Source organism: Coturnix japonica, unplaced genomic scaffold (assembly GCF_054131305.1).
Source record: "Coturnix japonica strain WE unplaced genomic scaffold, WE-NBRP24 Scf040, whole genome shotgun sequence".
Classification (NCBI taxonomy): Eukaryota; Metazoa; Chordata; class Aves; order Galliformes; family Phasianidae; genus Coturnix; species Coturnix japonica.
In genome coordinates this window covers 4,346,845-4,360,941 of record NW_028188943.1, presented here as the reverse complement: position 1 = coordinate 4,360,941, position 14,097 = coordinate 4,346,845, and the positions used below count along the sequence as shown (strand labels likewise).

Here is a 14,097-nt window from a genome sequence, read left to right as displayed (position 1 = left end):
TGATGTTAATCATTCCTATATAAGTTTTTAATTGCTAACTTTCATAAAATAGCAGTTACATATATTTTAAAAACAAAGTATTTATTAACCAACTTAATTCTTGGAAATACAGTGGGTGGTGATACTCCATTCAGATTCTTAGCAGAGCCTGATAAAGTGGCTCTGACTACTTTTTGTCTTTCTACAATTAAAAAAAGCATTAAAAACAAGCATTAAAAAATGCTATTTCTACCTCAGTAAAGTAGTTGAAGAATTTAATCAATGAACTGCTTTAATGAACAAAACTAACAGCCAAGCTCAGTGATAATGGTTTAAGAGAAGGGAATTTCTCTTAACTTCATTGTGTATTTTCTTTGAAACCTGTAGACATAAATCAGCTTTTTAGACATCAAGAGATGTCTAATACTGATATCTTATTGTCCTGTTTTTATAATTGAATGCTTATTTATTATTTGATTTACAGTGGAATAGTTACCACTAGCAAATACTTCCCTACTATTAGCAAAGGTGTTTAAAGTGTTCACTTTTGTGACATCAATTGTTCTTTCCAAAAGAATCATGGCTGAAACTTGTCTTATTTTCCCAGGATTTTGTGAAAAGTGAGAACACGAAAAATACAAAATCTGTCATGGCTTTTAATTCACCCTCTGCAAGTGACGAGAAAATGGTTGGTTTTTGTTCTAGTTTTGAAGCTAGCTTGGGACTTCCTGTAATTGTGTGGTCACACGAAAGAAGCAGTGTCTTATCCTTATGTGTATACCTGAATGGGAATCTTACATGCTTATGAGCTCTTCCTATTAAATTCCATAAGCTAACCAAAGGGCAAGTCAGTCTGTCCCCAGAGCGTGTAATGGCTGTACTGTGTAATGATTTGGAGGGAAGGATATTGCACACTGAATAGTTGGGAAGAGAAGCTTTAGTGTATTATCGTGTGCTTTTGTAAGTGAAGCCTTTGTATTAAACTAAGGTTCATATCATTAATATGCATGGCAGTTATTAAAAACAGATGTTCACATGTGATAGCAGTATCCTTGGCATGGTCAGAGTATGAGTAGTAGATTTTTCCCATCTGTTGTCTTCTGTTTTGTATGTTTGTTTATTTTATGTAATTAGAACAGCTTATGTAAGAAACAACTCCACAGCTTGGGAGCTACTTTTAAAGAAACTACTGCCTTATTAAGAAACTTTCAGAAACGTATGCCTTGAAATAGCTGAGATTTTGACAACTCCCTAAAGGGTATAAAATTGTCTACATTACTTGCCGTTGTGGTATCATCAGCATAATGAACAGAGGTGTCAGTAGTAAAGCTCAAAATGTCAACTTAAAATAACGTTGAACTAAAATGAAGTTTAAACAATGCTCTTGTTTCACATGTTCACATCTCTGTTGAACAGAAATCCGGAAAAGACTACTTCCTGAGAAAGCGAGTACATGCTTCAAGACTGACTAAAAAGAAGGATGAAACACTGCAAAAAGTTGGAGATTTTATTCAAAGCTCTCCTATTATACACTCTAAAGGTTGGTGTAGAATAAGTTTTATTCCATGTTTTCTAGACATTGTAGAATGGCTTGTTTCTGCTGTAGGCTATTAATGTATGTGTTCTTAGAGAACTTGTCTGCCATGTTAAGTTGTCCTTTGATTTATGAAGTAAATGCATTTATTCGTCTCTTCAGAGATTCATTATTACATTTGTGAAAACCTACAAGTATACAGAGAAAGTTGGTTCTGTCTTGTGCTTCTGTCAGCACGAAAGTTAGGCCTGTTGTTTAACTCCTGCTGAAGTTTCTGACTTCCAGCGACTTCTGAGCCATGATTGTCTTTCATACTCCATTTTAATGCGTGCTTTAAGCTGCCGTACCTGAAGCTATAAACTGTTTCAGCTATAGAAGCAATAAAGAGCCTCGATGAACAAATACAATTTCTGAGTATTTTCACTTAAATTTTACGTGTCATTTATAAACCAAGTTTGTTACGAAGCTTTTTTTGCATTCATTGATTTAAAGACTCACAAAACCAGTAAGTTGATTGGTTTATGTATCAAAACAAATTTCTTCTAGCCAAGAAGCTGATGTCAGCAGTAAGTTCTCCTAAATCAAACGAACCTGAAAGTCTCGAAGAAGGAGAGACCAAGCCAAAACGATGCAAAAGGAAGCTGTATTCCACTGTCGTTTCTGGCCCTCTAGATATACCTGCTTCTTCGGTAAGCGATTATACTGTAGTCTTGGCTTAAAATAAACTACTAAGGAGTCCAAACAGACTGGAGGTTTCATCTATTTTCAGGGGGAGGTTGAAAGTACTGAGGTATTTCTTTATTCTACCAAGTCATTCTTGTTGGTATTCCTGCTGTTCTGTTTTATTTTGTCCTCAAAGATCTCTGTGTTTGGCTGGCTTACAGTTTACTAAGTAGGTGATGTAGCAATCACGGAGATGTCTTCTAATTTGGAATCATAGATAATTTCAGTGTGTCGGAGTGGGATTATTCTACTACACGCTTTTCTAGAGCACAACTTAGACAGCTTTTTAGGTATGCTTAAACTATGATCTCCTGTCTAAGCCAACTTGCAAAGGATCTGATGTGCCAGTTTCATGACTCTGTCGGCAGCTATTGTGCTAAGAACATTCTTGCTCTGTTGGAACTGCATCTTTTAATTATATTAGAGTCCTTTTTCTGTTCAGCATAGTGATCATTTGCCCATACTGTAATATCCCTCTGAATTTTTTGATGATTTGACGAATGATAGGGGCAGAAACCAAAATGTTATATTTTTTTTGTTAGAGGATGAAGAAGATGAGACAATTTCTTCTCTCACTGTAGTTCTGAGAACATGGAACTGAACCGAGAACTGAAATTCTGGGCAAGTCATAGCTACAGGGATTGAGGCTAAAAATGTTTTCTGAACGCTTCATGTTTCACAAAACAAGTATTATAATACTCTTTTGAAAACAAGTATTTCAAAATGAAAGCTGCCTTCAGGCTTTCCTCAGATGTGTGTGCTTTTTTAAGATAAACAGGATTTTGTACATTCTCCATATTTGTTCCTTGTGATTAAGCTGCATTAAAATGATCTCGGTATCCCATAGTTTTCTGAATAAAATATAATAAGCAAATGCCATTCTGAAATCCATTTAGGGGAAGAAATATGTTTGCGTGGGTCAAGAAGAGCTTGTCAGTCTTGTGTGAAAAGATGAGTAACTTTTGAAATGTTTTCTTCAGGAATCTGAGGAACAAAAGAAGGAAAGTGATCATCTGATCATCAAGCGACGGCTGAGATCCAGAACAGCTAAAAAACCTTGAAGAAGCGTGTTTGTTCCCCTTTCTCAGGACATACTTTTATCGTAGTATTAAAACTGGTTGTTAATAAACAGTAACAGTTACTCCGTTGGGTTCTTAAATTTGTATATAGGTGTACAGTGTCTCTCTGACAGTTTCAAACTGACTCCATTGAGGCTGAAATAAATACAAGCTTTCTTAAACTGGGTTTGGATTTTATTGTGGTTAAGGGTTTATTTATTTTTGTCTTGCCTCCCCTGTATAGGAACAGTATCTCTAGGACTGATTGCTATTTACCCATTGTGCAGTAATAACTGTACTTGTTCAGGATGGCCTGGCTTGCTTTTTTCACGTGACTGGTGTACTTAGCAGAACTCTGGCAGAGAGAAGAGCATGAATACACATTAATATTTATGTATACTTAATTTTTGGGCATTTTAAAAGAATTTTCTTTGGAGAGAAGATGGTGCCAATTCCTCAGTGTGGAAGAAAGGTGCTTTCCCTCACTTGTGCAAATTCAGCTTTAAATTAATAAACTTAGAAAAATAAACCCAATACATTTGGGGGGAATTCTAATATCCCAAATACTGTTCTCCCCCTCAGTGAGCTTCGAACCTTTAGATGCTGTTGGATGAATTAGCTGAAAGGTTCTCAGCTGGCAGTATGTCCTTGTGTTGTCTCCAAGTCCAATAGTTCCTATAGATTCAATTGCTCAGGAGGTAAAAACATGGATTAAAGCCGACTTGGGTGAATATTTGAGAGTTTGATGGGAGTGAATTGCCTTAAAAGCAGCTGGTGATAGAACAATATACTGATTGTATTTAAAAAAACCCACAATCGTACTATTTGTTGCTGTGCCGATAAGCTGCATGTGGATGTCAACATGGAGGCTTTTATTGACCTGGAGTAGAAAACAGCATTCATACCTACCAGGTGAGATGGGCAGCTACTGCACAGGTACACAGAAGAAACTGATGGAAGCATAAGTACTTGAAATCACCCTCCCTCCAATTTATTGACCTATGTATGTGAATGCCGTGCATGAATGCCTCATAGCCAGATGTCAAAATGAAACAATGCTGCCTGAAGTGGTTGGTGACAATATGGAAGACGGTTCTGATTAGCTGCAGTTTGCAAATTACTTGCAAATATTTCATATCCAGAAGACTGCAATTTATCAGCCATGCGATATTGGAGGCAAAGTCATTGCAGGGGATGGGAGTGATCTACTTGTTCCAGAAGCTGTTAATAGAGCTCTCGTTGCTACTGGGTACATCATGATATACACTTAATTACACTACTTTTCAAATGGTATTTTTATTATGAGAACAGCCTCATTGCTGCCTGCTGCTGCATGGGAAAAGTAGTTGCACACTTGGTATAATTATATGTGGTTCTCTGCTGCAAAACTGACCTTTTACAAAATGTCACATGTGGTGTTTGGTGAGTCTCAGGCTTGCCTAATTTCTGTGCATTTTCGTAAGGCACAGCAAGTGCAGAAAACAGGTTGCTTTGTTTAGGGAAAAGAAAAACCAACCACAAATGTTTAGCTGACTTGCGGAATCAAACTCTATAATCCAGAGATGGGTTGTAAAGCAGGTATGTTTACTCCAGTGTTGCGCAGCGCCAGGTGCAAGGGGGATAGCTCCTCCATACCTGCACACCGACTTGTAAAGCCGTGATACAGAAAGCAGGCAGAAGAAACATCCTTCAAATCCAGAAGGTAAACTCCACCTATTCATTCCTTAACTGGGTTAATAAAGTGCATGGATTTGCCACCACTGAGTGTATGCATTCAACAATTCTATTACTTGCCTTCAAGTGTTGTACCAAACTACAGCACTTGCTATCAAAAATTTTTGCAAAATTGGAGTCCAAACTCCAGAAAGTCTTCTATCCTTCTACAGTTATGTATCCTTATAGGGTACCACTTTACCCTGACTGGGCAATCTCTTGCTTTTAACTTCTATTCAGGGCTTCATGTTTGGCCCTGATGCCCACACCCCTAAGTGCATCATGTTTGATATTGCTGTGACTCCTGGGGTACAACATTGTTTTTCCCCATTTGTGCTAATGCCAGACTTACAGTTTTTAAACAGTCAATATTGTTGGACCCTTAGCTCCAGTTTTATTAAATTTCTTGCCAGAGCAACCTGGCAGGTACAAGAATTTCTGTATTCCTACTTAGTTTATATTTAATTAATCCAAAAAAAACGTAAACCTTTTCTTGTTGGGCAGTAGCTTCTATTACTGTTACAAAACCATCTATGAGTAGTAAGAAGCACCCATATCCACCAGAAAATAAGTCTCCTTATCCTGCTTCCCTAGATGCAATTTCCCGTTGCAGTTTGCACACTGCTTTCCTTTCAGTGGGGCGGAGCCCTCCCTGGGCACTTCAAGCCCCCATTCCCCCCACCTCTCCCTGAGGGGATCTCTGGGTCCTACGGCCCTATTCTGGCACCACAACAGTAACAGCTGTTATTATCACCAATTCCCTTACTATCTGTTTGTCAATCAGTTTTGTTTTGTTTTCATATCGTTCACCTCTTTTCAGTCCTGACATCCCTGTTATACCTTGCCAGTCCTTACTCCTCCAACCTGTGTCTGTCCCAAACTCTCTCACTTTCCAAACTCTCATCATTACAAAAACTACTAACATCCTATTTCAGTTTCACCTCCTTCTCTCCAGGTGTCCAGTGCTAACACTGGGATTTCAGGTTTCCTACACCTCTGCACATGAAGGCTATTCTCACTTCCATTGCCCCCTCCTCCCCACCTCCCCCCTTTGCTGCTTACAGCAACAGTCTCCGTACCCGGCTCTCTCTCACTCCAAGAGTTATTGCAAGGGGGGGGGAAACAATACAGGGGGTTGCTCTCATACCAGCACACATAAACTCACTTTCTCTTTAACTCTTTTTCCTTTGTACACAATTTTACTATTTGTACCTTCAGTTACACTTTGACACACCCTCAATTATACTTCTGTATACCAATAGCAATTACACTTTCTTATACCATCAAAGCAGTTTGTCCCATTCCCTTCAAAACCCACAGATCAAACAGTACAATTTTTCAGTTTCCACAAACACCCTTAATACCATATAACTTTCCCTTAGCAATCCATATCATTCAGTTCCTTGGGCTGTTCCACCCTTATCTTTATGGCCTTATTTCATGTTTTTCTTGATTCCCAATTTCATCTTTATCCCCTAGTTTTAATACAGTATTCTCAAAAAGTGGTACTGTCATCCCGGTTCTCTCTACCCCTGTTATCTTTAAGGCCTCATTTGTTAATTTGAGTCCTGACACCTTACGGGCCAGTGATGAACGAGCTGTCCCAGTATCAACTAAAACCACAACTTCTTCCCCCTCAGGTCCCACTTTTATATTTACCAGGGGGTCCTGATGGGACCAAAGTTTTGAAAGCCCCAGAAATTGATCTAATTGTTCTGCTACTCTTATAGAATCTTCAATTAAAGATTTCATTTCCTTCTTAAAATTTCTAATTTCTCCACTAGTGAGTGGGGAGTTTACATAGCATATTTGTCCTTGTCCCAATGGGACCTCCCATAAGGGGTACACTGAGGTGCTGGTACAGCTAGTGTCTGGGAAAGGAGAAATTTTTATGTCCCTTTTACATTGTTTTAATTCTCTCCTGAGCCCAGCATGCCCCTCTTTTCTGTGAAATGTCCCTGTGTGCTTTACCATTTCCTCTTACTGGGGCACTGCCTGTCTCCCTTTGTGCTACATTGGGGTTATATGGGGGGGAGATTCTCAGGAGGGTCCCATTGATTAGTTCCTTTTTCTAATTCCTCTCCTTCCTGGTCCGGGCCTTTTTCTTTTTACTAATAACAGGCTGATTTCTTGTATCCAACAGGCAGCATATTCTGATTCCTCCTTTGAAAAGGGGTTTTGTTCTTTACATATAAATTCGAGATCTGACAAACCCAACCTTCATCAGATCCATATTTTGGCCAAATATTGATTTTCCCTGTAGTGGATCTCTAGGCCATATCTAACACAATATTTAAACATCTTTTCCCTATCCTTTTTCCTGGTTTTGGGATCATTTTAACCCGTCCTCCAACTTATATACTAACCACCAATGATTACATTATTTGATGAGGGTGTTCTTGCTTAGAGTCCCTCCCGGTTCCCCAGCAATATCCCTCCGATATGCCAATATACATCCTAAGAGATTTTCTTAGGTATCTCTTTCCCTTATGTTCCTACACAAACGAGGAGGGGGAGCAATGGTTCAAAAACAAATTTCGTAAAGTTAACATGTTAAAGCGGAGGTAACACAACCCTATTGTTTCTCTAATCTGGATCATTATCACATTTAAACCGCGGTATTTTCTACAACAAAAGCAACAGGGTCTCGATACTAATTGTGGTTTGCCTTTTGTGGGCTTTTACCCCGCAGGATCATCTGCTTCTGTCTTTAGTGAAAGGACTCTCCCTCAGCAATAGCAATCCCAGACCCTGGAGGTTGATGAGAGAGTCCGGGGAATGGGAGATTTCCCTTTAGTCGGGGAAGAGGAGGTCTGTGAGTGCCTAGGAAACATTAAGGTCCACAAATCCATGGGACCTGATGGGGTGCATCCGCGGGTGCTGAGAGAGCTGGCGGAGGTCGTTGCTGAGCCGCTCTCTGTAATCTATCAGAGGTCTTGGAGAACTGGGGAGGTGCCTGAAGACTGGAGGACGGCCAGTGTCAGTCCAGTCTTCAAAAAGGGCAAGAAGGAAGACCCGGGTAACTATAGGCCAGTCAGCCTCACCTCTGTCCCAGGGAATGTGATGGAACAGCTTGTGCTGGATGCCATCTCCAGACAACTGGGTGATAAGGAGGTTATCAGCAGTCCTCAGCATGGGTTCACCAAGGGGAGGTCATGCTCGACCAACCTGGTGGCTTTTTATGAAGATGTCACTAGCTGGGTGGATGGGGGGAGGGTGGTAGATGTAGTCTACCTTGATTTCAGTAAGGCTTTTGATACTGTCCCCCATGACATCCGTATAACAAAGCTGAGGAAGTATGGGATAGATGAGTGGACGGTGAAGTGGGTCGAGAATTGGCTGACTGGCAGAGTGCAGAGGGTTGTCGTTGGCGGTGCGGTGTCTGGCTTGAGGCCTGTAACTAGCGGCGTCCCCCAGGGGTCTGTACTGGGTCCGGTCTTGTTCAACATCTTCATCAACGACCTCGATGAGGGGATAGTGACCACCCTCAGCAAGTTTGCTGAAGACACGAAGTTGGGAGGATTGGCTGACACGCCTGAAGGCTGTGCTGCCATTCAGTGAGACCTGGACAAGCTGGAGAGCTGGGCAGTAAGAAACCAGATGAGGTTTAACAAAAGCAAGTGTAGAGTCTTGCACCTGGGTAGAAATAATTGCATGCACCAGTACAGGCTGGGGGATGAGCTGCTGGAGAGGAGCTCTGCAGAGAGGGACCTGGGCGTCCTGGTGGACGACAGATTGACCATGAGCCAGCAGTGTGCCCTTGTAGCCAAAAAGGCCAATGGCATACTGGGGTGTATTAAAAAGAGCGTGTCCAGCAGGTCGAAGGAGGTGATCCTCCCCCTCTACTCTGCCCTGGTGAGGCCTCATCTGGAATACTGTGTCCAGTTCTGGGCTCCCCAGTACAAAAAAGACAGAGATCTCTTGGAAAGAGTCCAGCGGAGGGCCACTAAGATGGTGAAGGGCCTGGAGCATCTCCCCTATGAGGAGAGACTTAGGGAACTGGGTCTGTTTAGCCTTGAGAAAAGAAGGCTGAGAGGGGATTTGATCCAGGTTTATAAGTACCTGAGGTGTGGGAGCCATAGTGGTGAGGCTGGTCTCTTTTCAGTAGTGCTTGGGGACAGGACTAGGGGTAATGGGATGAAAGTACAGCATAGGAATTTCCGCACGAATGTGCGGAAGAACTTCTTTACCAGTGAGGGTGACGGAGCACTGGAACAGGCTGCCCAGGGAGGTGGTGGAGTCTCCTTCTCTGGAGCTATTCAAGACCCGCCTGGACGCCGAGCTGTGCAACATGGTGTAGGAAGCCTGCTTTGGCAGGGGGGTTGGACTCGATGATCTCTAGAGGTCCCTTCCAACCCCTACAATTCTGTGATTCTGTGATTCTGTGATTCTGTGAAGTCACCTCACCACCCAGGCAGGACCGCTGAAATCAGTGGGGTGCACCTCTCCTGTCCAGGAACCCGAAAGAGGTGATAATAATCCCAGGCCAGCAATTGTAGTATTGATATGATGATTTTATTCAAAGTCTTTGTTAAACAAAGAGGGAAGGAAGGGAGGGGTGCGCTGGGGGGGGAATGGGAGGGGTGGAGGAGGGTTGATGTCAGACTGTGAAATCAATTTTTTTAATCTTAATTCTGCTTCAGAAACAACATCTGATTCCCACGCTCTCTGCTTGGTATTTTGTCTTTTGATGCAAACACGTAAGCCCCATTGGTGCCTGGTTCAGCAGTTCAGCTTCCTTTGCGCCCTTTGCCTGGTTGTAGGGAAGGTGGCAGGCTCTGATTCAATGATGGTGTTGTATGGACACAGTATTTATCGCCATGTATCCAAAGGTGCAACAGTTTCTGGAAACCCAGGTGGGATCCTATAGGTGATGGTTCTCTCGCCACCAAGCATCCAGTTGCCAGCAGTGGGTGAGTTCACTGGGACTTTGGGGATGGGAGGTGCCAACTAGCAAGCCTTCAATATCTGCTACTAAAATCAGACTTGGAAGCACGTTACACGTGGGAAATACACTTGGTGCAGGAAAGGGGATTTCCTTAGCCATCAAAAAAAGATGAAACTGCAGATCTATCAACAAAAATGTAAGCACGTGACACTTGACTTGGCGGGTCTGTGGGAAGGTCAGCTTCTCCGTGTTTGTATTTCAGCCATCATCCTCCACACTGGAGAGGATTTATCCGCTTGGCTTGCTTAATTGCAGCACGTTTCACACGCGTGGATAACCTGTGCATATTGCGTCACTACCCCTGTGGCCTGAGGTGGTGCACCAGGCTGGAAATAATGCCTTCTTGGGGTTGTTGAAGCTCTGCAAAAGTTTGCCAAGCAAAGTTGTGGATGCTCCATCCCTGGAGGTGTTCAAGGCCAGGCTGGATGGAGCTCTGGGCAGCAAGACTCTGTGGGTGGCATCTCTGCCCGAGGCAGTGGGGCTGGGGTTCTGAGTTCTTCACTGTCCCTTGCAAGCCAAGCCATTCTATGATTCTGCATTTCTATGATGTAAGCACCAGCCCCACACAGCCCTGGTGCAGTGCATCACAAGAGCAGCAGCCTGCGGGGAGCCACCACCCGGAATCACAGAGATGTGAGGTCACAATGCCCCATCCTATGACTGTGCTGAGCTGCGTCATGAGCTCACAAGGCCTGGCTGCAGGCTTGGCTCAGTGCGACACTCACTGTGGCTGCAGCGGTGGTGTTGGAAGCGTGGTGCAAGTGTGGGGGCGGCCATGGACCCTGCCCGCCTTGTCCTCTTCCTCCTATTGGTGGCCATGAGTTTTCAGGAGAGCTGTGCTGCTCCGTGGCGAGCACGGGGAGCAGGTGAGTGGGTAGAGATGGGACCCAAACTGAGCAGCGCTGGGAGCAAGAAGTCAGGCTGTGTCCCCACGGCCCTGTAGTACACTTGCCTGGGGCCTGCCTTCCATGGGGGTGTTGCTGGGTAGGGGGTGATGGGCAGCACTGCAGGAGCCGGGCAAGAGCCCGTGGCTGCGTTGCTCCCCAGGGCTGGCTCCAGCCATGCCAGGCTGTAGCTCTGCTAATTGCTGGCTGCAGCACAGCCTTCGTCCTGGGAGATGCCCGGGGAGAGTTCAGAAGAGGCGTGCTGGGCGTGCATGAGCATTTCTGCTTCAGGCTCATGGCACTCCCCAGTTTCCAAGCCAGAGCCCCAGTCCACAGCCCAGGGGAAGAGACAGGTGTGCTTTCCTCCAGTGCCTCAGTGTGACCTTGCTGTCCATCAGAGGCCTCCCAGTAAGAAAGCCCTGGGGGGCTGCATCTTCTTCCACGTAATCTGTGAGAGATGTGGCACGTGGCCCGGAGAGAGCACTGCATACGCTGCCAGGTGCCACCCTACGGGCCATCCCGTCCACCCTGCAACTTTGGAAATCATGACCTGAGTTATTCTCCCATGCCCCACATCCAGTTACTGAGGGAGAAGGAGATCACACCATATAGTGCATATAAGTGGGAACTTATCTCATCTGTTCTTGATTCTAGATGATGAGCTTCGTGCTCCCTTTCCGGATGCTCCTTTGGATCCGGACTTCATGCCTGTGCCTGGGGGACAACCCAGGGGTAAGTTGTGAGTGTCTGTTTCCTTGGAGGCTGAAACGTTCATGCTCTCATGGTTTACCTGGGTGCAATTTTACTGGAGATCCTCTCCAGGTCTTCCAAGCCTGTTTGTGCCCGGAAGGGTTTGCACAGATGAGCCATGAGTATTTTTTCTCTCAGAGAGCTGCCACGTTTCAGTGGGAAGGTTACCGCTGCCCCTCTGCAGCTGAGGGAGCCCAGACCTTTGTATTTGGGCTGTGGCATTCCCCAACCACCGCCAGACCCTACAGGTCACTCAGGGAAAAGGAGGCCCCCACATGTGCCGGAAGCTCTCCTCACCTGTGTCTGATCACACTTGTGTCTGCAGGCCCTGTCCCCTGTACGCTCTGCTACTCAGTTGATGCTGTAGTGTGTGACTAAAACTTTTCATGGGTCTTTGGTTGCAGAAGTGCCCCCAGTGTGGGCCTTGCCCGGTCATCGGTTTCCTCCTGTGCTGGAGCCCAGCTGGAATCCCAGCAGTGAGTACTCTGTCTTCACTGACTTGGCTGACTCGCCGCTGATCTTCAGATCTTCATGCACATGATATTTAACTTCATACATTCTGTTAAGGTCCGGAAAGAGAAGAGGATGAATCCAATCGAGGAAAATACTCTCAGGGCTCATCCCGTCTCCTGAAGCGACTGCTGAAGGAAATGGAGAAGGCAGAGCGTGGTGGGTATACTTCAGTCTGTTCACTGTGGGACCTGGGAAGCTGAGGTGTGATATACAGGTGTGGGCAGGCTGTAGCCTGCACAGCAGGAAGGGATGGGTCAGAGCCGTGCTGCAGCCGTGTTCCATGTATCACCTTGCAGGTGCTGTCAAGCACCAGAGCTGGTCTGCTGCCAGATGGTCTGCATCCAGCCAAGACCCAGAGGCAGCTGCTCCCCCAGCACAACCATTACTTGTCAGAGCTGCTTTGTGCAGTCATTCGCACCCAGATGGCAGCAAGTGGCAAAGTGGCAAGCGCTGTGCTTCTGTTCATCCAAAGCCCTCCGTGCAGCTGAGCAAGTTCAAGGCAGGAGGAGCATCCCGAGCAGGGTTGGCTGCCTTTGCTAATGCTGGAAATGAGGTGGAGATGCTAATTCTGATGGCTTGGACTGTGTGTTAGAGCTTGGATTTCAGCCTGCAGCTACCTGGCTGTGACGGGCTGGTGACAGCACAGTATGTGAGGGCCTTGCACAGGAGCTGATTCCTCAAGAGGTGTGAGGGAGTCAGCATTGTCCAATAGCTGGGAGGGCCCAAATGCCCTTGGGTAACAGAGGGGCTCACAGTGTACTTGGGGGGGAGCCTGGACTTTACCTGAGCTCGGGATTGGAGAAGCTCAGTTTTTGATGAGGGCACGTGACATCCCAATCCTACTGCCCTGCTTTCTTTCTAAAGGAACGGACCAACAAAGTGAGAGGGACGCACTCCAGGAAGGTGGATATCCCACACTGCCAGTCCCGGATGCGATGCAGGAAGGCGGATATCCCATACTGCCCGTCCCGGACAGAGGAATACAGGCAGCACCAACTGGCATGCCAGGTAATTTCTGTCCTATGATCATACGGTGTCACGAACCAGAGTCACTGCATGCCTGCAGGCTCTTGCTGCCAGCTCTTGCACACCAGGTCAGCAGCCAGACCTGAGTGTGTGAGCATAGAGCACATGTAAAAGAAGCCAGGGGTGGCTCTCTGAAAATGGCTGGCCTTCGTGGGGTGTGGAGAGTTGTTCCAGCAATGTGCCAGGGAAGGTACTTGCAGACCTCTGTGACCCTGCTCAGCTCCCACCGCTCCCAGATCGCAGAGTTTGCCCTTTTGGAACGAAGCCACCTGAGGGTGATGAGCAGGGTCTTGCGTGGTAGGAGCCTGCAGGAGTGTTTCTCCCCTGGGCTGGCTCTGGCTGTGCCCTGTGCTGGCTGAAGCCTGACCTTCAGCCTGGGGGGCGTCCCACAGGGGGAGCTCAGGACACGCATGCCGGGAAAAGCGTGAGGGATTCTGCTCTGTAGCTCTCCCCACGGACCAAGCCCAGACCCCAGAGTACAGCCACAGCTCTCGGCCCAGAGGAGGACACGGGTAGGGCCTGTGCAGCCTCTCCGTACCCAACGAGAGGTGGAAGCAATCCTTCTTGTCCTCCGGTGCTTCGGCACCAGAGACGGAGGCACCCACTGACAAAATGACCTCTTGGGTCCATGAAGCACACTGAGAGATTATCTGTAGCGCAGCTGAAGGTAACGTGGGACATTGTCTCATTTCTTCCAGGGATGAACACAGGCAAAAGCACAGAGGCTGCTGCTCACACATCTGTGCGGAAGCGCCGCATTCCGATGACGGTCTCAGTGATGCTGCTGCCTGCGCTGGTGCTGGCCGTTGGTACTGTGATATGGGTGCTCAAAAACTACCTGTGAGTTGGCCTTTCCCCAGAACACCTTATTGCTGCATTTGGCAATGAAGCATTTGTGGTGCCAGGATCCTGGATGGCCAAATCAGCCGCTGGCAGTACACTGCCAGGACTTAGGTTGCAACGTCTTTC

At 45.9% G+C, this 14,097-nt stretch overlaps 2 protein-coding genes across 2 annotated transcripts; both read left to right on the top strand.

Moving 5' to 3' along the window:
* The first annotated feature begins 573 nt into the window (after window positions 1-573).
* Window positions 574-3,377, top strand: LOC146753060 (kinesin-like protein KIF20B). Its single transcript, XM_085531243.1, has 4 exons — window positions 574-667; window positions 1,396-1,519; window positions 2,060-2,202; window positions 3,217-3,377. The coding sequence occupies exons 1-4, from the start codon at window positions 629-631 to the stop codon at window positions 3,295-3,297; spliced, it is 387 nt and encodes a 128-aa protein (XP_085387369.1). The 5' UTR covers window positions 574-628; the 3' UTR covers window positions 3,298-3,377.
* A 3,456-nt stretch (window positions 3,378-6,833) lies between these two features.
* LOC146753059 (uncharacterized) lies at window positions 6,834-13,429 on the top strand. Its single transcript, XM_085531079.1, has 6 exons — window positions 6,834-10,821; window positions 11,494-11,571; window positions 11,994-12,065; window positions 12,157-12,258; window positions 12,967-13,110; window positions 13,365-13,429. The coding sequence occupies exons 1-6, from the start codon at window positions 10,731-10,733 to the stop codon at window positions 13,427-13,429; spliced, it is 552 nt and encodes a 183-aa protein (XP_085387205.1). The 5' UTR covers window positions 6,834-10,730.
* The last annotated feature ends 668 nt before the right edge of the window (window positions 13,430-14,097 follow it).